A 26,201-nucleotide genomic window follows, 5' to 3' on the forward strand; every position below is an offset into this window, starting at 1 on the left:
TCAAAGCCCCCCCCCCTTATAATTCCAGGCTACTCCTGAACTTTATTAGGTAACACACATATAACAATACAACAAAAAAAGGGTGTAACTGGGCACTCTTAAGTAAACAGGATCTCAAAATAAATTAATGATACAGTATGAAATATCTAGTGCAAATAAGTGACTTATAAGGGTAATAAGTGCAAAATTTAAATATAACTATAGCAAATGACACAATATATTAAAAGTGACCAATATCTAAATATCAATCATCAGCCATAAGTGAAAAAGTGTTTTTAAAGGTTCAAATGTTTGAAGCAGCGGCTCAAATAACCACTTGTGGACTGTCCTCTGGTACCGAAAAAGCAGCTTGGATATCCGAAAACTGGGGAGCGCTTGCAGATCACGTGTAGGTTTATGTAAAAGATACAAAAATGAATAATAGTGTAGCCAATTCGTCAAAATGGTAATCCCACTCACATATGGTAATAGTAAGGTAGGCAGATCAGAGATACACCTTTCTCTCCGATGTGAGATCTTTGGCCAATGCACCTCTAAGTAGTCATCAATCTTCTACTATATGGCTCCAGTGTAATGAGAGTGAAAAATACACACAATAGGGCAGTATGTCTCAAATATATATATTGTACATCAAAAAGTGGTAACAATGTTCACTCACATTTTCACAAAGTAAACAAGTAATTCGAGAGGACTCTGATCCATGAGCTGCCGGTTTGTCTGTGCCTTTGTCCGTCCACGATCGTCACTGCTGGTGACGTCCGTGTTCCTGGTGGATGAAGTGGTTAAGGTGTCTGCAATCAATTTGGCTGGCAGTAGTTGGATACGGGGTCCTCAAGGGCACGATTCAACGCGTTTTGCAGAGGCTTTCTCAAGAATTTGATGATTCTTGAGAAAGCCGCGTTGAATCGTGCCCTTGAGGACTCCATATCTAACTACTGGCATTGATTGCAGACGCCTTAACCACTTCATCCACCTACCTTACTATTACCATATGTGAGTGGGATTAGCACATTTTTTCCACTTCATACTTTTTGACGAATTGGCTACACTATTATTCGTTTTTTATCTTTTACATAAACCCACACGTGATCTGCAAGCGCTCCCCAGTTTTCAGTTATAACAATACAACCAGGCCCTGCAAGATTTGTTCCCAACACTGCCCACTCTTTACTGGGACTTACAGTGCTAAAGGGGCTAGAGAATTAGTAGCCCAAGGGGACTTGGCACATGTGCGATCTGCACGAAAAGCCCCATTCAAGTCAATGGGGCTTTCCATGCAGATCGCACGGATCAGCGCTAACGGAGCTTACAGAATAAGCCCCAATGTGAGAAATGGGTCTGGGGTTATTATAATTGATTAACTGTTGTAAAAGTAACAAAACAATGTACACTAACAGAGAGAGATGTTGGGGCCTTTCCAAACAATGAAACAACTTCCTGTACCAAGGGGCGTTCCAACACAAAACACAGCTCATTGTATGTGTCTTTATTTATATAGCGCCATTAATGTACATAGCGCTTCACAGCAGTAAGACACGTGACAATCATATACATTACAAATAATACAAATAACACATAAAGGGGAGAAATGCTTCAGACATAAAAGTAACATTTAGGAAGAGGAGTCCCTGCTCCGAAGAGCTTACAATCTAATTGGTTGGTAGGAAGAACGTACAGAGACAGTAGGAGGGCGTTCTGGTAAGTGCATCTGCAAAGGGCCAAGGTTTTATGTATGAGGTGTAAATTATCAGCCATGGAGCTACTCATATGCTTCGTTAAGCATGTGTGTTTTGAGGTAGTGAGAAATTAGGGCTGAGATGTAAGGGGGAGATGCTGAGACCGATTTCATAAATAGTAGTTTATTGCGGGGGTCCCTTAAAATACCCTAAGCTTTCAGAATAACCTTAGAGGTTCCCATAATGTTTTTTTTATTTGTTATATATAGGTTTTGGCTCCAGTTTCTCGGCAGCAGAGGAAAGTGTAATGACACCGATTTCTCCAGAAAGTGGTAACAGCAAGTACAAAGTCAGCAGTCAGGTGAGGATACAATTTATTTAATAATGCTGACTCTAATGGATTAGACTGGAAGTCATACAATGCAATAATATTGAATGCATTATGGCAATGAGACTGAATAATGCATAACATGAATGTACAAAGCTTTATCTAGTTTACCTGAATCAACTATTCTTTGATGTCAATGTCAGAGCTTCTTGGTTTAATTGCAATAATAAGTATTAGCTAACTGTCTTGAAAAAAATGTAGATTGATACATTTTAGAAAATTTAAATTTATATATATATATATATATATATATATATATATATATATATATATATATATATATATATATATATATATATATATATATATAACAGACACAAAAATGAATACCGCATCAACAGCCTACAAATAAATGCATTGTCTAAACCTATCTTTACCAGAAAACTAACTGAAAAGAAATTACAGAAAAATTAACAGCTAGGCGGTGCTAGAGGAATAAAGTAAATATGAAAACACAAAAAAAGAAACCTCTAAAGAGCACTCAGACAATTTATGCAAAATAATAATAGTAATTTATTAAATCAAAATATGATGAAAGCAAAATAGGTATAAGGTCCAAGTAGAGTGCTAGCAGGCAGGGCCAGCAGCATGAAAGTCCCACCAACGCGTTTCGCCCGCTAAGCCTATTTTGCTTACCCCTGGAATTTATTCCTTGATCGTGGCTTTGTTTACCAGAGACTGCAGTGTTACTACCATCTCACAGGAGCTGAGTATCTTCCTATAAATCTATCCATCTGTAGTTATAATACTGCTTTTAAGTTTATGGGTCTCTCTCCTATATATGTTTCCCCTTGACATCTGTGTTTGGGTCACTGAAGTACCTTTCAATTAATGTTTTTGATGTCATGTACTATATGTATAGTTTCATGCCTAGAGGTCTTCCTTATTTAGTGCCCTGCACACTGGTATAGCATGCCTGTTATTTTTTATCATATTTTGTTTATTTATTATCTTTAAAGGTCTATTATTTATTTTCCTTTATTAATTTTGTTCAGTATCTTTTCAACACGACTGGCCGGTTGTAGATCACTATGGGTACTTTGTCCCCATGGTGGTCATATCATCTAGGTATTGATCATACTATGTTTTGTTTCTATATGATAATTTAGTTCTCCTTGGGTTTGTCCAATTTCAATTTAGTTTTGCTTAGTCAGGAAGGTTTTCAGTCACCTGTTTTTTTGTCTTTCATCATATTTTGATTTAATAAATTACTATTATTATTTTACATAAATTGTCTGAGTGCTCTTTAGAGGTTTCTTTTTCTGTGTTTTCTTATATATATATATATATATGTGTGTGTGTGTGTGTGTGTGTGTGTGCGTGTGTGCGTGTGCGTGTTTGTGTATATATATTGTCCTTATACTGTAGGGCCTTATTCTGTACTGTCCGAAGCAACTATTTTCAGATGCAAGCCTCCTCTGAAGTCAATGGGGATTTTCAGCCGAAAACAGCCCAAATGGCTACTTTGCCGTTTATATAATTACCCCCTGAAAGTATGTTTTGATGTATGCTAAAAAGCATACAGTATATAACACAACATATTTGCTTCATGTTCTTACTTTTCTATACAAGTAACAGCAGACTCATGTAATATTCAAAACTTTACTGTTTCATGTTTGTATTTGGCAATCTTTTGTTGTTATTTTACATATTTATTGAGCATGTGCTTTAACTTGCTTAGGTAAGTTTGTAGCATACTCTATCAAACTATCAGCAGAAGCATTGATCTGTTTTAGTATAAACAATGCCCGCGAAAACATCGTATGTTAAGGATTTTCTGCATCTAACATAATCTAAGTATAAAATGTAGTTTTAAAAGCTACAATTAAAAAAACTGCTGTAGGCAATTAGTGGTGGTGAGGAAATAGCTCAACTGACCTGCCAACACAAATAAGGTCCATCCCTTTAGCTTTTCCTTAGTTATCTTTCTATGAAGCAGCACCCTGTTCAAATCATCTTCTCACGCTTAGTGTGGGCCTTTTTCCTGGGAAATTGCCTAGTAACTCTGCAGATGAATGGCCAAACCTACTCAAATTATGCACATTCGCAGCACATAATTGGTTAAGCATGTTAGCAATGCCCCTTTCCTCCTTCTTTTCTATACTTTGGGAGCATGCATTATACAGTAGGTTTTCAACTTCTTGCATTTATGCAGTTAATGTGGGTACATGCAATGCTACGATTTGAAAAGCATGCATTTACATATTTGTTATACATTGGCATTGTCAATTCAATGGATTGGCCAATATTTCAAGAGGGCTGCCAAAAAGGAAAATTAGAATAAATGATAACTAAATTAGAATAATACATTTACAGGTTCACATTAATTGATGGGGATAAAAAAATGATTTCTGGTTTTATGAACATTAAATTATGTTATACCTCTCAGGAATTTCTAGTCACAATTTTGCTTTAGATGACATGCATATTTCATTTTTCAGTGTAGCTTTAGTAAAACAAAGGGGGAAAAAATCTTGTTTAGGCAGGAGACTTGTCCAGGCCAAATAGGCACACATACCCACTACAATAAGAGATATGAACAAAGTAGACATAACTTGTATTAGACAAATATGTAGTGTTCATTGGATTTTAAATGATTTTCATTTGATGGCATAAATATTTTCCAAATATAAGATAAGGAATATGTTGCTTACCAGAAAAAATAATAAACAGCAATATATATATATATATATATATATATATATATATATATATATATATATATATATATATATATGTAACGGTTTTTCTGGCCCGGCCTGACCCACCCAATCTCACATTGGCCCCTGTGGTCTAACCGGACCCCATTACAGTGTAGATATGCCTGATGGTGCACCTGTTGGCTACAGGACTCCTGAGTCTCCCGCATGATGGTGTGTGGGGAGAACCCGTCAGACAGGCAGCTGAGGTAGTGTGCTGAGTCTCACCTAGTTCCAGTGCAGCGCCTCCACCTCACCAGGGTCCCTGCGTCCGCAAGGGGATGATCCTGGCGAGGAACTCCTCCGTGGTGCTCCTCTCTGTACACTCATTCCAGATAGATACACGAGAGGGTTTCTGGTTGAACTCATCTTTATTGACACGGCAGGGCAACTGCCCTCCACAAGGAGTATCTTCAGCCGCTCATCTCGCCAGTGCTCCCTTTTGATAGGTATATCACCTAGATCAGGGATTCACTATTCCCGCAGGAATCACTGTCCTGTGCCAGGTCCCTGGACACAGCCTCCCATGGAGTTACTATAACATAACTGACACTCTGATAGAACTTGAACTCCTTCCTCAGCTCTGACAAGAGCTGGAACTCCTTTCTCAGCAGAACAACTAGCAACCAACTTTAGAACACAGTGCTGTTCCTTATGTAAGCTTCTGAGGCTGACACATCTCTGACATCACTAACCATGGAGTCAGAGCATGTGACCAGTCCCAGCCATACACAGAGCACCCCACCAGGGTGTGAGGGAAAACCTCCATGATTACTGCTGGCATGCCCACACTTACCAGGCCTTACTGCCAGCAGGAGAGATGACTGTAGGCATTTTACATGACCGCTACATTCTCCCCCTGGTGAATCCCATCGTCCTCGCTGGGACCTAACTTTGTATACCTCTTTCCAGGAAGCACTGTAACGGAAAACATAATTAACATCACACAAATTTCCTCATAATACAGTACACATGAATAAAGTCAACCGCCAAGCCCGCCCCGACCAGCAGCCACGAACCCGCGTAATGTCTCAGTACCCCCTTAATAATAGTGATCTGGGTCAGGTTTCCTCACTTCCCGGTTACCCATATCCAGGACCGTAACATAATAATGCCTAGGTGATCCTCTCTCTGGCACATAGGTCACCCTATGTTTGTGAACATTTCTCCCTATGCTCCACACTCGCATCAGGGTGTCTATCCTTTCTTCCGCCTTCTTACCTACAATGTCACTCCCCCTATTGGCTAAATACAGCTCTATAGTTTCTTGGAGCCACGTTTCCCTATTGTCCTCAATTTCATCCATCAGGGGCTCCGGAACATAGGGATACTCCAACCCATGGGATTTTTTATATTTGACTATTATAGCCCTCTCCGCCCTACTGACCCTGGTCAGATCAGCATTACCTGCCCTCCCAGGTAACACCCATGATAGGGGCTCATCAGGATCGACTGGATCTGACATTGTGTCGGGACCCATGGGCGCTATGTCTCTACGCTCCAGCTGGAACCACCTCTTCTGTAGTTCCCTGTCCCTCTGCTCGGGTGTAAACTCTCCCTCTTTCCACCAGAAATCTACCACGTCCTCCCGCCGGATGAGGAACCGAGTACGGTCCATCCATGCGGAGTACCCCTCAAATAGTGGAGCCCACCACCGGGTCTCCTTAAAGGGATTAGGCCCTGGTTCCCGGTCGTCGTCAAATGAAAATACCCCTGACGACCTTGTGGATCGCGAGTTGAACCACCTCGAGGACCCCGGAGCCTTTACTGCCGGTTGGGGTGCTGTATCCGCCACCCTCAATTCCCCTCCTCCCCGTGAATCACCTTCCGTAGCTCCACTGAGCTGCCTCTCCCCAGTCCGTTTTTCCTCCCCCCCCAAAGGTATGTCCACAAGTTCCAAGCTGGGCGGTGAACCCGGTGACCGTGTGATAGGGGTAGGGACATTAGCTAGGGCATGGGGTTGGGTATAGGGGCATGGGACGGGACCCCACGGGGTTACGACCCGCTCCTGGCTGTCCGTAGACTGGTCCAAGGATGATGTCTCACCCTCCTCAGTCCTGAGATCGTCTCTCCATTTTCTGGGCAATACGAGCGGTCGGGGACCTTCCCCCAATCGCCGAAGCGTCGCTGCTTCCCCTTCCTGGGTTCCGCCGTCGCCACCGGAAGTGACGTCCTCCCCGGAACCGGAAGCGTCGCCATCTCGCGTTGGACCCCCATGCGGGATCTCTTCTTCCACGACGACATCCGGTTGCTCCGCCGTCCCCACCGGAAGTAATGCCGTTCCTCCACGTGCGCGTTGGGCCTGGCGCGGCCCTTCCAGCGCTTCGCCGTCTGTTGTGACCAGGTAAGAGATAGGGCTTTTTGGCTTACCCGTCCGCAGGGGTGTAGGCGTCTCTCTCCCATCTCCGCCAGGTCCTGGGATGGCGGGACTCCGTCGGTCGGATCGCCGATCTGCGGGGGACGTCCGGTCACTCACCCCACGGGGCGTCGTTCTTCCCGTCTGTCTTTTCCGCTCCGTTTTTGCTACCGCCAGCTCACGAAGGTCCTCATCAGAGTAGTCCCCTCGCCCCGACCTAGGGGTCGCGGGGCGGGGTGAAAGTCTCTTTGCCCCTGTCGCGGGGTTTAATCCAGCCGCCTCAATGGCCAGTGACCCAGCCGACTTGACCGGCTCCAGTCCCCTGTCTCCGGGACTCGCGCGGTTGATCCACAGCGCGCCCGGGGACTCAGCAGAGCGCCGTGTCAAATCCACCGGGGGGTCAGCAGGCTGTATTGGGACGAATGTGGGCATAGGCCACAGATACAAAGTCCCGCAATGAGGGCAACGTGCCATCGTATTCACAGTACCTCCGGGCAGCCCGCATTGTAGGCAGAGCCCGACCACCGTCTCAGTATTGGCCACCCTCACCACCAGCACCCCGCCGGGCACTGAGTAGGGCTGGGTGGAGACCATAGTGCCCACAGTGGAGGAGCAGGCCATTCTTTGTACAGGAGTCACTTCCTGTACAGGTCTCTCCTTCTCTGTGGTTCCTCGCAACTGACTGGTGGAAGTTGCTGGATCCGCCACTCCCTGCTTCGGCTCCTCCCTTCTCTGACAGAGTTGGAACCCGCCCCCAGGGGTTGCAATAATGGGCGGGTCCCACAGGGGAATATCATGCCCCTTAATTAAGGCCGCACCTCTCTCAGTCCTGGTGGGCGCGGTCTGCGTTTTCGCGCCAATTTCCTCCCCAGAGCTGGAGTCCTTTCCCGCGGCTAGTTCCCGCCTTCTCCTTGCAGCAGCTTTTTGCACAAGGTACCTTTGCTTGCAAATCACCTCCACGGCCGGAACTACTTTTTGTAGTGGCGCCGTCTGGATATCAGTCCCTGGGCCCAGTGGGTGCATCCCCACAGGCCATAATTGAAAGTCACTCCCCCTGGTAGAAATCAGGGGAGGGTCCCATAAACTCAACGGTTGACTCAGCACAGGGGCTGAATTAGTCACTGTCCATCCCGGCGCAGCCATAGCTTTCGCGCCATGCCCCCCATCAGGGCGGGGCTCTGCTGTTCGCGCCATTCCCGGCCAGCTCTGTGCAAATCCTGCAGCAGCCATTTTTTCTGCGCCTGGCCCATGCGGTTTCCCTAGCAAGCGGGAACCGCCATTTTGGTTGGTTTTGGCGCCCAAAAAGTCCATTCGTTCGCTCTCCTCACGGGGTTCTCCCCCAATTATTGCAATGTCCTCACACTCTTCAAAGGTGGCCCCTCGCTGTCCCAGGCAGGATAAAAACGGGGCATCCACGGCCTTTGCTCCGCTCCAGAGCAAACTCGTTAAGGACAATTCTTCGACAGTCTGCTCTTCAGTGGGTTGCACGCCACGGGTGCCCTCCCCATCAGCCTCTGTCCGCCATTTTACGTTCTCCGCGCCACGCGGATCCTCCACTCTCTCATAACAGTTGTCGTACATGAGGCTCCACTCTGCGGGGCAGCCACCACACCGGTACAATAAAGATTAGCTCAGATGCACCACCACATGTGTACCTTATCTAGGTGTGACCCAGTGTTGCACTACCTCAGGCTAGGCTCACTCTCTCAGTGTCTGCTGTGACTCCTTCCTCCCAGTCTGTGCTCCCTACGGTGAGTGTCTGGAATGGCTAGGTACTCTGGCTGGCTCTGCCATGCAGTACTTGGGGCGTCTACCTGTCTTGGTCAGCCTAGCGCAGACCCTCTCCAGGACTCCTGACCAAGTTAACAGGCTGTCCCTTCTGGCATCCTACCAACTAGCACTGCCTCAAGGTGACTCGGTCAGCTATAGCCTGCTCCAGACCCCTCACTCCCTTCAGGCCCCTAGGTTGTCCCTGCGAACTGACAATATCCCGTCAGCCCCCTGACCACCCCTAGGTCCGTCCCTACTCAGCACAAAGTGGCAGCAGACACTCTCCCTGTTTCCAAGTGACCTAGCTAAAAGCCTGTCCTGTTGACGGATCTGATCTCAGCAGCTCGCCTCCAAATGTAACGGTTTTTCTGGCCCGGCCTGACCCACCCAATCTCACATTGGCCCCTGTGGTCTAACCGGACCCCATTACAGTGTAGATATGCCTGATGGTGCACCTGTTGGCTACAGGACTCCTGAGTCTCCCGCATGATGGTGTGTGGGGAGAACCCGTCAGACAGGCAGCTGAGGTAGTGTGCTGAGTCTCACCTAGTTCCAGTACAGCGCCTCCACCTCACCAGGGTCCCTGCGTCCGCAAGGGGATGATCCTGGCGAGGAACTCCTCCGTGGTGCTCCTCTCTGTACACTCATTCCAGATAGATACACGAGAGGGTTTCTGGCTGAACTCATCTTTATTGACACGGCAGGGCAACTGCCCTCCACAAGGAGTATCTTCAGCCGCTCATCTCGCCAGTGCTCCCTTTTGATAGGTATATCACCTAGATCAGGGATTCACTATTCCCGCAGGAATCACTGTCCTGTGCCAGGTCCCTGGACACAGCCTCCCATGGAGTTACTATAACATAACTGACACTCTGATAGAACTTGAACTCCTTCCTCAGCTCTGACAAGAGCTGGAACTCCTTTCTCAGCAGAACAACTAGCAACCAACTTTAGAACACAGTGCTGTGCCTTATGTAAGCTTCTGAGGCTGACACATCTCTGACATCACTAACCATGGAGTCAGAGCATGTGACCAGTCCCAGCCATACACAGAGCACCCCACCAGGGTGTGAGGGAAAACCTCCATGATTACTGCTGGCATGCCCACACTTACCAGGCCTTACTGCCAGCAGGAGAGATGACTGTAGGCATTTTACATGACCGCTACATATATATATACATACATACAAAAAAAGAGACAAAGAAGTGGTGCCTACTGATGGCTAAACTGACAAAATATAATAGGCAATGACTGTGATGAACTAGTAAACCAAAAAAAAGGTTGGGGAGTATATGAACACAATATAAATATCAACTACTAAAAAAATATATATTTTGAAAAATGAAATAAATGTAAAAACAATTAAAATCAATCAAAAAAATGAATATATAAATAGAAGATACAAAAACCAGTCCCAGAACACTGTCCTCCAGAGTCTTTGCAGCCTGTTTGAGGGGAACACCACTCCCTTGAAGATATCTAAAGGAAAAACAAACAGAAAACAGGCGTACTCATAGGAGGTGATAGGTTTAAACGACTTTGGGTATCATGCAGTAAGTGGCGGAAAAATGCATTAGCCAGTTTAGCAATTAGCCATGTTTTTGGCGTGTTAAACTGGCTGTATGCTGTAAGGGGCGAATCCCTGGGGAATGAATGCGCCACCACCATTTGATGAAATGGCGTGTAACCGGTGGCGGGACGGCTGCCTGGCGAGAAACTGCCAAGAAGCCGTCCCCTGCCGAGTTGTGTTTGCAGCAGAGAGAGATCCGCTGCTCTCTCGGCGCAAACATCAGCACAATAAAAATTATTTTTAAAACAACTTTTATTCATAGTGTACATGTGCAGGGGGTCTCCGGAGCTGAACCGCATTGGTTTCAGGTCGGGGGACCCCCTGCTTCCCTAGATACAGACCCCTTTATGAGGTGCCGGTATCCCTCTGCATTTAAAGGTCCCGATCACGTGACCGTGGAATGTAAACAAAGCAGAGGGTTACCGGCACCCCATAAAGGGGTCTGTGTCTCGGGAAGCAGGGGGTCCCCGGACCTAAAACAAAAGTGCTTCAGCTCCAGAGACCCTATGCACATCTACACTATAAGTAAAACACACATATCAATAAATACTCGTTCGTTACCTTACAGGGTATCTGCTATGGTAGCGAAGCAGCATTAATATTTATTTAATAATACTGTACAGTCAGCAGGGGGTCCCCCGAGCTGAACCGCATCACTTTGTGGACCAGGGACCCCCTGCTTCCCGAGTTACAGGCCCCGGTATGTGGGATCGGATGGGCAGTGTCGGCGCCATGTTTATAGCGTCCCATACGCTACGTGCCCGCAACAAACATGGCGTCCACACTGTAACCGATGCCCCAAACCGGGGCCTGTAACTCGGGAAGCAGGGGGTCTCTGAGCCACAAATATATGCGGTTCAGCTCAGGGGGCCCCCTGCTCCCGCACAATATTATTAAAATACATTAATGCTGCTTCATTACCATAGCGGATAGCCGCTAAGGCAATGAAGGGGTTAACGCATAATAGCATGTTTATTGGGGACAAATGCCCCCAATAAACATAGCAGCAATACACAACATACAATACAGTAATGGGCAACATTACTATTATCCACAAGTACCATGAGACAGGCTTTCAATGACGTCATATCTGTTCTTCCCCAAGCCTCTGTCACATGGTTTACTAGAGCCAATCAGAGTAGGGATAGACTTCCCACGCTCTGATTGGCTGCCGTACCATGTGAGTCCGGCCATGTGTCTTTTCATGACGTCATCTTAAAGGCAATTGAAGCAAAGCCATTCTGATTGGCTGTGCTTTCTTTGCCTTTAAGTGACGTCATCATTTTTTTTTACATCGGCCAAAACACATGGTTTTTACGGCCCAATCAGGGCCGTGGGAACCATATGACGAAAATGTGACGTCATAAGCCTTTAAAAGCCTATGTCGTCTCATTTTGCAGCCAGATGCCGAGGAGGAAGGACCTCATACTGAAGAAAGAAGACCAGGGCGTGGCACCAGACGGCAAGAAGACCCCGGAAGAAGTTAGAAGAATACAGATGAAGATGGATTACAACTAGAAGACCCCTGGATTGTCGTGTTTTATTATTTTAATGTTTATTATTTTCTGGTTTATTATTTTATGGGTTCCTGTTCGTGGATTGGTTCATGAGTAAGCTGATCAACGGGAGTCGGTGGGGGCAAGTAATGGTAAGTTAAATAAAGAAATGTATTTAATGTAATTGTGTTTATTTTTGCTTTTTCATGTGTTAATTTTTTTTATGCATATCATTTCTTGCCACTGTATGTATGTATGTATGTCTACAGAGATATATACATACAGGGTAAGAAATGATAGTGTTGTTAAAGTTTGATTTACTGTATTGTAAATGATTGTGGCTATGCTGCTATGCATAGATGTGTATTAAATGTATTTTATTATTAGAGAGATGTAATTTTTGGGCTTCTATGCTGTACTGTAGGTTATGGAGAGGCTTGCTTTAGTATATTGTAATTTTTGGTGTCCTTTTTTGTATGTTTTGAACTTGTTCTCTGTTACGATAGCTATAGTTAATTGTGTAATTGGTATGGATGGTATTTTAATTGTTTAGGGATGTAATTCATGTGTGTTAATTCATTGATGGTGACTTTATTTGCTTACATAATATACTTCTTGTGATGTCATTCTATTTTAGTTGGATTATTGTATTGTTAACATTGATTTGCAGTGTGTACATGTAGTTTACATGTTATGCTACATGTATACACTGTAAATGCAATGTTTTAAGTGGCATTTGAAGCTTCAGATTGAATGATTACATGAGATTTGTGTAGGAAATTGCTTTTTAATTCATTGAGGATGTTATGCATAAGTGGTGTTGCCATTGCAGGATGGCTTCACCCCTTAATTACCTTTGAGGTTAGTACCCAATAAGGTGATTAAGGGGTTCATTGGTATGTTAATGTCATTGAGATGTATTGGCAATTTATTATTTTGGCAACGGACCCCAAGGATGATGCTGGCGACGGAGCCTTCTTATTGATGAGGTTAGTAGAATTTTCTTTATTTTACTACGGTATTTACTGTGTTTAATAATGGCCAAATAATGTATTATCCCTATGTAGATAATAGTTATTTGGCACATTATTGTACTGTATGTGTTGGGGGGAGGGGGTATTGGCCCCAAGGGTATGTGGTAGGCCTCCCTTGTGGATAGTGGGTGAGGGTGGTTAGGCCTCAGGGTTGGGGGGGTTAGTGGGGGAGGGTATGTGGGTGAGGGTGGGTTAACCCCTTAATGACTGTAGCGGTTAAAAACCGCTATGGTGATTAAGGGGTTAGGGGACATTACATAGGATGTTTTAATTCTTGTGTCTGTTTTGCAGAAGCGGATGGGGCATGGGCAGGATGAAGATGAGGATGAAAAACAAAAACAAAAATATAATGCTCACTAAATCAAATGGTGTGATAGTAATATGGTTGTGCCTAAACCGTCAAGATTGACGGTGGGTGCAACTGATGAGCTGAATATACTAGAATTAACTACAGCTGAGAAGTGAAGACATATTTATTGCCACCACTTAGCAACTAGAAGCTCATTTTGGAAGTGCACTCCTAGGCATTAAAACTTAACATTTAATAGGTCAATAGAATAAAATAAGTTCTTAACATAAAGTGATAATATTAACTACATATAATGTACTGTGGCGGGAGGGAGTGAGGAGATGATAGATAGCCAAGGTATATAGTAAAGTATGCTGATGCCTAATAGTACTTTAGCAAAAGCAGTGATACCACTTTGGCTTTAATTGGGGAGTGGGTTGCTCAGCTGTAGAAGCTCAGAAATGCTTGCCCTATATGTGAGTATTGTGCGTCATGTGGCGTAGCGTACCGAGCACCCAACCTGTATTGATAAATAGCCCAAGTCAGTGTCCTACTCCTAAGTTTAATATATAAGCTGTTAGATATAATCACTGTATGTGCAACTCAATGACAGGTTGGTGGTACGTGGATTGATTCTGCGCCCAATGACGTATGACAATCACTCTACATAGATTGTATAACAGGACAGCTATTAGTGATAAAAAACCAGAAAAGACTGATACTGAACACTCTGCTAATTATTGAAGCAGTAAATAAATTATTACTGTGGTTATTAAACAAGCCGTCAATATATAATCAACACTGTGAACACTTGTACTCAGCAAAATACCTGTGCAAAAAACCTTCTACCAACTCATAGAACAATTCATGCATGAATAGGTGTCTATGCATAGCAGATGCTGGCAGGCTAACAGTAATGATGTTAAATATCAGATAAATCGCAACAATTTGCAGTAACAATGATGTCTGTTAGCTACAAGGTAAGGTGACACATTGAATCACAGTATAGAGACAGGCTTCAGCAAAGAACCACTGAGTGAACAGGACCTGGTTAAGCCTGGATACGAGCGCGTTAAAATGAGCACCAGCAGAGAGCATAGACATAAAGTAACAATACTACCAGTCTCTCTCAGATCCCTCGCGCTGACGTCACCACGCCAAAAACGCCCTACGCGTTTCCCTCCTTGACGGAGATTCTTCAGGGGCGAGTCCCGCCACAGTACATTATATGTAGTTAATATTATCACTTTATGTTAAGAACTTATTTTATTCTATTGACCTATTAAATGTTAAGTTTTAATACCTAGGAGTGCACTTCCAAAATGAGCTTCTAGTTGCTAAGTGGTGGCAATAAATATGTCTTCACTTCTCAGCTGAAGATGAGGATGGCCTTCATCGTGGCAGCCGCACATGGGTGAGTGCTATATGTATTTAATGTCTTTATTCTTCAGTAAGTATTTTAAATGGACAACTGCACTATTATCCATTTGTGGATAATAGTCATTGTGCCCCTTGTGCCCATTGCTGTTTTGTATAGGTGTTGTTGGGGTCATATATACATATATATATATATATATATATATAATTTAGTTAGTGTGGGGCTGGTGTGTGTATTTTTTATTATTGTGGGTAGTGGGGGTGGGTGAAGGGGGTATTAGCCCCAACGGTGGTTGTTTAGGGCTTGCGGGTGGGTAGCGGGAGGCCTTAACCCCTTCATGAATACCGCTACGGTCGTGAAGGGGTTAAGTGCACCCGCAACCCCCCCGCAAGCCCTAAACTCACACCCAGGGCCAAATACCCCCTTCACCCACCCCCGCTACCCACAATAAACCTGGCACGGCTCTTTAACCCCTTCATTGCCTTAGCGGTTAACCGCTAAGGTAATGAAGTGGGCTTTAAATTAATTTTTCCTGCCTCGGAGGCATGCCGGTGGGGCCCGGTGCTGATATTAATGGTATCAGCTCCGGAGACCCCCGGCATCAATCCCAGCCAGGAAAAAGGACTGCATTTTTTCTAAGTGCCGATCCGCCACTCATCCGCTGCCTCTGAGCAGCAACTTGCCATCTTTTTCTTGCGTGGCTGATCCGCCAGCAAAACGGTATTCTAGAGTGGCGAATAGCTCCGCTTAGCTACTCGCCTCTACTAGAATACAGTGTGGCGGAAAAATTTGGATTTTTAGGCGGAAAGTGCCTTCTCGCCCCGCCACCGGCGGAAAAAAAAAACCGCCAGCCAAACTGGCGTTTTTTTTTAATCTCGCCACTTTCTCGCCCGATACTGAATACGGATAGGCTTTTTAGGCGGGAAAGTGGCGAGAAGTGCCTTTCCGCCGCTTACTGCATGAACCCCTTTGTGTCAGGGAAACCTACTGGGTGTATGTTTTTGTACCCTGGAGGTCTCAATGACACTATTGATATTAGTATGGTGGTCTAGTTTTCTTTTCCTCATTATACCATGTTGGACCATTCTGGAGGTTTGGTTTGAACAAGCTAGTCTTGTTCCCTCTGGGTTGTTGTCTTTCGTGTATATCTAGAGATACCACTCTCTTTCTTTTCATTGTGATTAATCATAATAATATACATTCTTAATAATTTGTTTGTATGCCACACTCTGTTTAGGGTGGTGGCTGTCGTTCATCTCCTCTTCCTGTCTTTCAATATTCAACAAGCATTATGTGTGGTAAATATGTAGTTATATTCTTTTCTATATTATCACACATTTTTACATATGATCTTTAATTGTTACCTAAATAATGCTATATCTGTACATATATATATGTATTTTATATACGTGATAAAAAATCACTGGCACTCCAATAGAAATTCAATAATGAATAGGTGCATGTCCCATATAAATAATAAAAGTATACATTACCGCATAGCAGCAAAAAGGGAGACAGCACTCCAAGTTATGTGCTGTATTTTATACATTTATTTTCATTCACCTGAGTGCTGTCTCCCTTTTTGCTGCTATGCGGTAATGTATACTTGTATTTTATATACTGTACAATATATTTTGTACAAGTTCCTCTATTATGGAGGATATTGATGGGTTATTTTAACACATTTATCCTTGTTTCCTCTATGAATCCTGACATTTCCTTTGAATCTCTAGTGCTCTGGCAACCTTTACACTGTTGCTCCACTTTTCATCCTGGTATAATATGTTTTGTTACAATGTTTATCCTGTTATACATGTGTACATGCTGATCTCAACATATTTGTATGTTTCATACTTCTCATTTTTTGGGTTTTGCAATATTATTCATTGATGTTATATATACAGGTAAACTCCGTTATAACGCGGTCCTCGGGGTCCACCCCGAGACCACAGCGTTAGTAACGGGGTCGTGGAAAAAAAATGGCCGCCGCATCAGCGCATATTCACCCCGCGGGACAGGAGATGGGAGGGGGGATGTCCCTCCGGTCCCAGCTTCCCCCTGTCACTGCGTGCCAGGCCACGGGACAGGAGATGGGAGGGGGGATGCCCCTCCGGTCCCGGATTCCCCCTGTCACCGCGTGACAGGCTGCGGGACAGGAGATGGGAGGGGGGATGCCCCTCCGGTCCCGGCTTCCCCCTGTCACTGCGTGACAGCCCGCGGGACAGGAGATGGGATGGGGGATGCCCCTCCGGTCCCGGCTTCCCCCTGTCACCGCGTGACAGCCCACGGGACAGGAGATGGGAGGGGGATGCCCCTCCGGTCCCCGCTTCACCTTCTCCCCACCGTTGTCCCCGCTGCCTGCGCAGGAGGAGGGGGGGGAGCGGGTGTCGGTGCTGGTGTGTGTAAGTGTGTGAGAGTGTGTGTGAGTGTCTGTGTGTGAAAGTGTGTGTAAGTGTGAGCAATGAGCAGTGTGTGTGCAGTGTGCAGTGTGCAGTGTGTGTCAGTGTGAGCAGTGTGTGTGCAGTGTGCAGTGTGTGCAGTGTGAGCAATGAGCAGTGTGTCAGTGTGTGCAGTGTGAGCAATGAGCAGTGTGTCAGTGTGTGCAGTGTGAGCAATGAGCAGTGTGTGTGCAGTGTGCAGTGTGTGTCAGTGTGAGCAGTGTGTGTGCAGTGTGCAGTGTGTGCATGTGAGCAATGAGCAGTGTGTCAGTGTGTGCAGTGTGAGCAATGAGCAGTGTGTGTGCAGTGTGCAGTGTGTGCAGTGTGAGCAATGAGCAGTGTGTGTGCAGTGTGCAGTGTGAGCAGTGTGTGTGCAGTGTGCAGTGTGTGTCAGTGTGTGCAGTGTGAGCAATGAGCAGTGTGTCAGTGTGTGCAGTGTGAGCAATGAGCAGTGTGTGTGCAGTGTGCAGTGTGTGTGCAGTGTGAGCAATGAGCAGTGTGTGTGCAGTGTGAGCAATGAGCAGTGTGTGTGCAGTGTGAGCAATGAGCAGTGTGTATCAGTGTGTGCAGTGTGAGCAATGAGCAGTGTGTGTGCAGTGAGCAGTGTGTGTGCAGTGTGTGCAGTGAGAGTGTGTGCAGTGTTTTTTTTTTTTTAAACGGGAGCCACGGGAAAACCGCGTTATAACCGAATCGCGGTATAACGAGGCGCGTTATAACGGGGTTTACCTGTATATGTTCTGAATCTATAATCTTTTTACTAGCATTGATATGGGTTAATTCTATCTGGTTCCAATTGCTTACCTGTTAATAATTACCTAAACAAATCAAGTCTATTTACGATTGGCTATTCTAGCTATAAATAATGTGTGTAAACCATATGTTTTTATATTACCCCTGACGAAGTCCACAAGACGAAACGCGTAGGGCATATCATTTGGAGTATATTTATTCATTTTATTAATTGTATTGAACTTGCAATATTTGCTTGCAAACGGAGCGCCTATCCCTGTGCAATCGGGACTGACTAGCATTACAACACTCACTGTGGTGTGTGACGAAGCTGACCCGGAAGTTTTCTATGGTGAGAGGAACGTTTGAACAACAGAGTGGTGTATGCATCCTGTTTCCGATACACGGAGCGTTTACCGCGATCATCTGGTCCCTCCTGCACAGTGACGGGACAGTACCTACTCCTTAGATTCAGCTGAGTTCCTGCAACAGTTGTTGGCGATTGAGACAATATCTCATACATGCGATTTTTATTCATCCATTTGTGAGTGCGCAGTTCATATTTTATTCCAGTCCCATATAAAATTGCTAACCTTACTACACTATGGGTGCAGGAAAAGGGAGACCAAAAAGCGCACCAGCAAAAACGGAGCAGGAAGGACCCAAAACGAAAAAATGATTAAAAGGGCACTTTAATGTGACAAGAGACCCATCCAACGCGTTTTGAACGTCACAGCGTTCTTTTTCAAGGATAAAACACAATGTAATAACATCCATTAAATACCCTCTTACCTGTGGGCCGTTTCGCGCCAAAACACGGAACCCGATGACGTCATGATGCTACGCGCGTCATTGCGCATGCGCAGAGCGACCCAGTGCTGTTCTAAGGGCAAAGCAAGTCCCACAGGCAGTGTGGCCATCTTAGTTAAGGACAAGCCATAGAGAATCACTGCCCCACTAATACAATAACATCCCCATGACGCATACATGCAATGCTAATCACTGTGCATGCGCATTGCGGCGATGCAGACATCAACAAAGCTAAAATCAAACGTTTAAGAAAAATAGAAAAAAGAAGAAGAAAAGCATTCTATTCATAAGGAAAAATATAAAAATAACAATAATAACTTACAGTACATCTTATGCTAACACATAAAGGGAAAATAAGGGTATGTAAAACATATAGCCACAAATTTACGAAAAGTGGAGTAGTTTAAAACATCTAAATAACTTGAAAAACATGTAAACACATGAATACTGCATAACATATAATGTATATTTAGAACCTTGGAACCAGGGAAATATGTCCACATATAGTACATAAAAAACATTGTATAATAAAGCTATCATTAACACAATACACCAAAAACAAGTGTATTATATACTATATGAAACTTTATGAAACTTAAAGGGCTAATTTGATCAATCCATTTGTCGTTTAAGCAAAATTGACTTGAAGTATAATTAACTCATGAAAATTAACATATTACAAAAAATGTGTTAACTGTCTGAACAAACTTCTGATGATATTAGTATTCCTACCTTTTCAGAATGGAACTTGGGCCAAAAAAAGAGCTCCATCTTCTACCCCACTCATGTTAAGGGTCAATTTCTAACTATGTTTGAAAATTTGGTCATTAAGGACCTTCGTCTCCTAGCTCAGGGATTTTCCTTTTTACGTATAGATCATGACAATTTGAATCAAAGTGAACGTCTAGCTTTAAAATCTTTGAAAAGTAATCATGCTTTGGTCATTAAGAGTGCGGACAAGGGTGGTGCAGTTGTGGTGCAGAGTAGAAACGGTTACGTCAGGGAGGCATTACGCCAACTTGATGATGGCCTGTCCTACCGTGTACTACCCGCCGATCCCACTCCCCACTTCTTGGATGTCCTTACTGAACTGGTTGACTCAGGTGTTATTATGGAGGTTTTGTCCAAGGAAGAGGTTAAATATATCATACCATCACATCCCATTATCCCTATCTTTCACCATCTCCCAAAGATCCATAAGACATTGGTCGACCCTCCAGGTCGTCCAATTGTCTCCAGCATTGGATCTTTGGGAGATGGTCTGTCAAGATATGTGAATGGTTTTCTTCAGCCATTTGTTAGGAAATTGCCTTCATTTATACGGGACTCTGGTGATCTTCTTGATCAGATCAAAAATGTTAATTGGGACAACCATTACTTGTGGGTAACACTTGATGTTACCTCTCTGTATTGAGTTATACAACATGATCATGGGATGGCAGCTGTCCACCAATTTATTGAGATACCAGAAATTTCAATCTTTCAGTCGGCTTTTATTTTGGACGCTATTCATTTTTTACTCACGCACAACTTTTTCACATTTAATCATAAGTTTTATTTACAATTAATTGGCACTGCTATGGGCACAAGCTTTGCTCCTTCTTTTGCAAATCTATTTATGGGGTGGTGGGAAGCACTTTTCATATATTCAAGCACTAATTTTTTTCGTCACCATATTGTTTTTTCTAAAAGGTTTGTGGATGATTTAATTATTATTTGGAAAGGGGATGTCACTACACTTCACGCTTTTGTATCTTATCTTAATGACAATATATACAACTTAAAATTTACATAAAATTTTAATTTCCATCACATTGAATTTCTGAATCTACAATTATTTGTGGATATGGACAAAACAATCCAAACTGATGTCTATAGGAAATTAAACGCAAGAAATACATTTCTTAGGGCGGACAGCTGCCATCCATCTCACATAATCAAAGCCATACTCAAGGGACAGTTCCTCAGACTGAGAAGAAACTGCTCCACATTTAGTGGTTTTCTTTCTCAGTCTGAGGACCTGACGAAGAGGTTTTTGGAAAGGGGATATCCTAAATCCCATATAGCAGTTGCTTTTAATAATGCAGTACAAACAGAGAGGGCATCATTGTTACCCGCATATCCAATTGGGGATTCTCGTCTTGGTAACACTAATGAGATACATGTTAATAAACAGGGTACACATGGATTGGTAAAGTCTAAAAATAAATGTCCTCTTTTTATTTCACAGTTTAACAAATAAAGTGGAAAAATTAATTTTATAATTTCCAAACATTGGATTGTCCTATCCATGGACCCTGTCCTTAAAAAATATGTTGAACCTGGTCCTACTTTTGTATACCGTAGAGCAAGAACAATTGGATCTTATGTCTCACCAAGTGAACTTATTACTCCAGGGTCTTTAAGACCTTATGTCACCAGGGGATCCTTTAAATGTGGCTCTTGTAGTGTATGCAAACACATGAAGCCAGCGAAAAGTTTTCTACAGTATGCCTTGCCGCAGCCACAAGATGTGAACAAAGTAAAAAACAAGGAATTTTATATCAACAGTTTCATAAATTGTAAAAGTCAATTTGTTGTTTATCTCATAACATGTGGTTGCGGCAAAAGATATGTGGGTAGAACGATTAGAGCTCTTAAGGTCAGGATGTTAGAGCATTTAAGGCTCATAAGATTGAAAGACACTAATCATACCGTTTCCAAACACTTCACAGAATGTGGTCAGGGAGGAACAAGTAACTTTTCCTTCCTGGGAATTGAATTAGTTAATTGTAAATCTAGAGGAGGTGATCATGTCAACCTTCTGAACTGTAGGGAGGCGTATTGGATTTTCACTCTCCAAACGCGCTTCCCTATGGGTCTGAATATTGACTGGCAGTTAAAACATTTTTTGTAATATGCTAATTTTCATGAATTAATTATACTTCAAGTCAATTTTGCTTAAGCGACAAATGGATTGATCAAATTAGCCCTTTAAGTTTCATAAAGTTTCATATAGTATATAATACACTTGTTTTTGATGTATTGTGTTAATGATAGCTTTATTATACAATGTTTTTTATGTACTATATGTGGACATATTTCCCTGGTTCCTAGGTTCTAAATATACATTATATGTTATGCAGTATTCATGTATTTACATGTTTTTCAAGTTATTTAGATGTTTTAAATTACTCCACTTTTCGTAAATGTGTGGCTATATGTCTTACATACCCTTATTTTCCCTTTATGTGTTAGCATAAGATGTAAGTTATTATTGTTATTTTTATATTTTTCCTTATGAATAGAATGCTTTTCTTCTTCTTTTTTCTATTTTTCTTAAACGTTTGATTTTAGCTTTGTTGATGTCTGCATCGCCGCTATGCGCATGCGCAGTGATTAGCATTGCATGTATGCGTCATGGGGATGTTATTGTATTAGTGGGGCAGTGATTCTCTATGGCTTGCCCTTAACCAAGATGGCCACACTGCCTGTGGGACTTGCTTTGCCCTTAGAACGGCACTAGGTCACTCTGCGCATGCGCGATGACGCGCGTAGCGTCACGACGTCATCAGGTTCCGTTTTTTTGCACGAAACGGCCCACAGGTAAGAGGGTATTTAATGGATGTTATTACATTGTGTTTTATCCTTGAAAAAGAAAGCTGTGACGTTCGAAACGCGTTGGATGGGTCTCTTGTCACATTAAAGTGCCCTTTTAATCATTTTTTCGTTTTGGGTCCTTCCTGCTCCGTTTTTGCTGGTGCGCTTTTTGGTCTCCCTTTTCCTGTTATTGCATAATTGTAGCTGCACAGCTTGCCTACCTACTACCAGGATGTGAGTATTGCTTATTTTCAGGGGAACCTGCCGATGAGACTGAGGGTGAGTGGGCTTGTACCATCTACCACCTGTCTTCAGGAGGATAGTACCCATACTATTGCACATTAAGTACTATATTATTCTTATTAGTACCCTGGTTTAGTGGTTTGGCTTATTTTATTCATTGCACCTGCATTTGAGCGCTTTAGCCACTTTCCACATTACACTATGAGTGCGCCTGTTTTCTGTTTGTCTTTTCTTTATATATATATATATATATATATATATATATATATATATATATATATATATATATATAGCGAAGCAAGGTAAGACCCACTGCTATCTGCTTTGCAGATCTAAGGATGCCATTCCTTTGAAAAAGGCTGCATGAACAGCCGAAACGTTGGTTCACCTTTTGCCTTTAAATTAATTAAATTTGAAAATCAGAAGTGCTCTGAGTCTATTTTTTAGAACCTCAACCCTCTCATAGCATGTCTGTGATCAGCTGCATTGTAAGGAACCCCAACCATCTCTAATAGCGCGTCTGAGATCAGATGCATTGTACATTCTTCTGTATTTGGTTCAATTTTTAAATGACCTGAAAATTGCAGGGAATCCTTTAAGGATCCCTGGGGAACCAAAAGGTTCCTGGGAACCCTGGTTTAAAAACACTGCTCTATGGGACAAGGTAAGTGTTTTACTAATGCAATTAGGAGCTCAGGAGTGGGAGTCAAACAGGGTGACTGTAAGCAATGTGTATTGCTAATAGAAATTACTTGGCATAATAAATGTATTGCTGAATAGCTCAGTCACACATGTTTAATATATGATACTGTGTTGAATATTTATGAAGGGAATACTCACATCTCTATAGTCTGGCTGGGCATAAGATGAAACACAGTATCAGTAGTGAGGAGACTCAGAGATCACAAACAGAGTAGCAATAGTGTGTCCATAGAAGTGGAAGCGCGTCCCTTGCTAACATGTAGGTGGCAGGCAGCCAATTATAGTTGCCAGGAGAGAAGTGCAGAAGACTGTCTGATGATGCAGAGTCAGACTGAGTCAATCAAAAAACAGTCACACAAATCTATTGCTAGCCTAGGTGTCCAGGCTTAAATCACCCTACGGTTCTAGGATGGAGATGTCGGTAATGTGTTATAGACCAGATGCACATACCTGTTGAATCGCACACTAGCATCTACAGTAGATATAATTAATCATCTGGGGCTATGCCAGCAGACAGAGTCTCAGCACAGCTCCTGCTGTCACCCACGAACTATCTCCAACAGATTGGTCTCAGGCAATTGTGACGTCAGCCAATCCTAACGTACATTTTGCGCATGAGCGCTTTCTCAATGTTATCTCGAACTAAAACCATCTTTTGAAATATTGTCCTTCAGCTTTTCCATCTGCTTTTCCAGAGTTTATTAAATGGTAAGACCTGACTGTATAGTACTCACTTCCCGTGTTGCTATTTTAAATGATTTAAATAATTCACACAAAAGTGCAATGATTTTCCAGTGTGTTAGAGTAAGTCTCTTCTCTCTATGTCATGGGATGCTGTGCAACTTGTGAGGACTTGTTGCTCTTCCTTAAGTCACTGAAGCATGTAGAGGGTAGTATTTTGCCTTGTTACAATCTTGTGCTTCAGTTGATGGTGTGACAGATTTAGTTTTTGTTGAAGCATGTGCATTTTTCTGCGTGCTGTTGCCAAATGGAAAATATTACCTTGAACTAATTGACTGGTATACTAGAGAGACATTTCAGGTGGTGGTATAGATAAAGTTTTACTGTAAATTGTAAATGTTGTATCTAGAAATAGTACAAATTTATCTTTCTTCCACTGTAGACAGAATCCCTGGCTACAGTGAAAATATTGCATTCTGAGTGATTACGGATAGGTTTGTGGACCTGTCTGAGACATGTGAATGTGCTCATAAGTAGAGATGGGCAAACCTGTCAGAATCTGTTCCACAGATTTCTCTGGTCTTTAGTGGTCCCATCTGGCGGTGCGATGCAGCCGCGCTCGTGATTTCAGGAATTAAAAAACAGTATTTACAGTATATTGCCACTCCCACTTGCTGCCTGATTAACCAGTAAATGACCTTAAACATCATTGAATTACAATTAATTCAATGATGTTTAAGGTCATTTACTGGTTAATCTTTGTATCAAACTTTTTAATTGATTTATCTAATTATGCAAATTACCTTGTTATAAATACTATGGAGGGGCATCCAATGGGTACCCCTGATGAAGTCATCATAGATGACGAAACGCGTAGGGCGTGGCTAATGCTGAGGTTGTCACTTCCCCACGAACTCTACCTTTGTGGGTTGCTAGACGTTGCAGGCTGTGTGAGGCTGAGAGGAAAAAACGCTGGATCCTTTTCCCCTGATGTCTCACTGACCAGAAGCAAGGAACTGGAGGTGCTGGTTCCCGGAGGGATTTCCTGTGCGGTGCACCCGACCGGAGGGACGTCATTTCCGGTTTCTCAGACCATGCGGAGAGCAGACAGGAGAGGACTCCATTGCTGACACCAGGCGGCAGTACTGGCTTATGAGAGCCTATCTCATACCTGCTTTTAAACCCTGTACTTTTGTGAGTGGGCATTCGACTGATTTTATTGTTCTATAAACTATTTGTTATACTTTAATGCACTAGGTGTGCGCCTGTTTCTTTTCTTTATATATATATATATATATATATATATATATATATATATATATATATATATATATATATATATATATATATATATATATTATTGCTAAGCCAGTATAACCACCCTCACCCTATAGGTTGAAACAGCTATCTGTGGGTAGGTTTACTGGCTATGCATCTTAACACAGGCTGTGCTTTGAAAGCTGTGCAATGCAGCCGGCATAAGCTTATAGGGGTCCATGTCATATGGATTTGAAGCAAAAGGTGGCACTGTGTGCTCATTTGCATTACATTTCCCAGAATCCCTCGCTGCAGTGGAAGCACTGTATGCTGGGTGATAATGGTGAAAGACAGGGTTGCAGACCTGTCTAAGACATGCAAATGAGCACACAGTAGCATTTCCATTTGATATATATATATATCATAGACATTTTAAGTTATGGTGGGTGTGAAAAAGGCGACAGGAAACCTCCACCGTATAGAATATACCAAATAAAAAGAGCACATTCACATGTCTTAGACAGGTCTGCCGAGAAAAGGATTACTGCTGCACATTATATAATAAAGACTGATACATATATACTGGTGCACTTGTGCTTTGCAAGAAGTCCTGCTGGAAATCCAAGTCATGTAGAAAGGAAAGAATGACACAAGGCACTGCAGATTTTTTAAATGCTATTTAATGAGCCAAAAACTTAGCGATGTTACGACCAAAGCGGTCTTTTTCAAGTGGTGAGTGGCTTAAACTAAAGTGTCTCATTTTATATACTGTACCTATATATATATATATCCCCCACAATGCTTGTTAATGATAACTGACACCTGCTGTGATGTGCTAAATCCTCATTACTTCTCAATGCTGCAGCTGGAAAAGGGTTGCAACTTTCACAATGTCCAATACAAATTGCTGCTATGTGCATGTGACCCAATATGTCCCAAGTCATCCCATAAGGCATCTTGGTTGTCAAGGTAAAGTGTCTACAGTGCTGGACGCCATTTTAATGACGTCATTGAAGGCTATATTGAAACATTTAGAAGTTCCATTGGCATAATCCATACCTTACAAGACGACAAAATTGTCCTATGATCCTATCAAAAAGTTCAA

General features: G+C 43.0%; 1 protein-coding gene across 3 annotated transcripts in view; it reads left to right on the forward strand.

Annotated features, from left to right (window-relative positions):
- The window catches only part of SVEP1 (sushi, von Willebrand factor type A, EGF and pentraxin domain containing 1), a 306,365-nt gene that overhangs the window by 150,946 nt on the left and 129,218 nt on the right, over positions 1–26,201 (forward strand). For all 3 annotated transcript variants that reach the window (XM_075595245.1, XM_075595238.1, XM_075595229.1), the window contains exon 20: positions 1,946–2,037. In XM_075595245.1, the coding sequence (XP_075451360.1) occupies positions 1,946–2,037 (92 nt within the window). The remainder of the gene's footprint in view (positions 1–1,945; positions 2,038–26,201) is intronic.

This window comes from Ascaphus truei, chromosome 1 (assembly GCF_040206685.1).
Source record: "Ascaphus truei isolate aAscTru1 chromosome 1, aAscTru1.hap1, whole genome shotgun sequence".
In the NCBI taxonomy this organism is placed as follows: domain Eukaryota; kingdom Metazoa; phylum Chordata; class Amphibia; order Anura; family Ascaphidae; genus Ascaphus; species Ascaphus truei.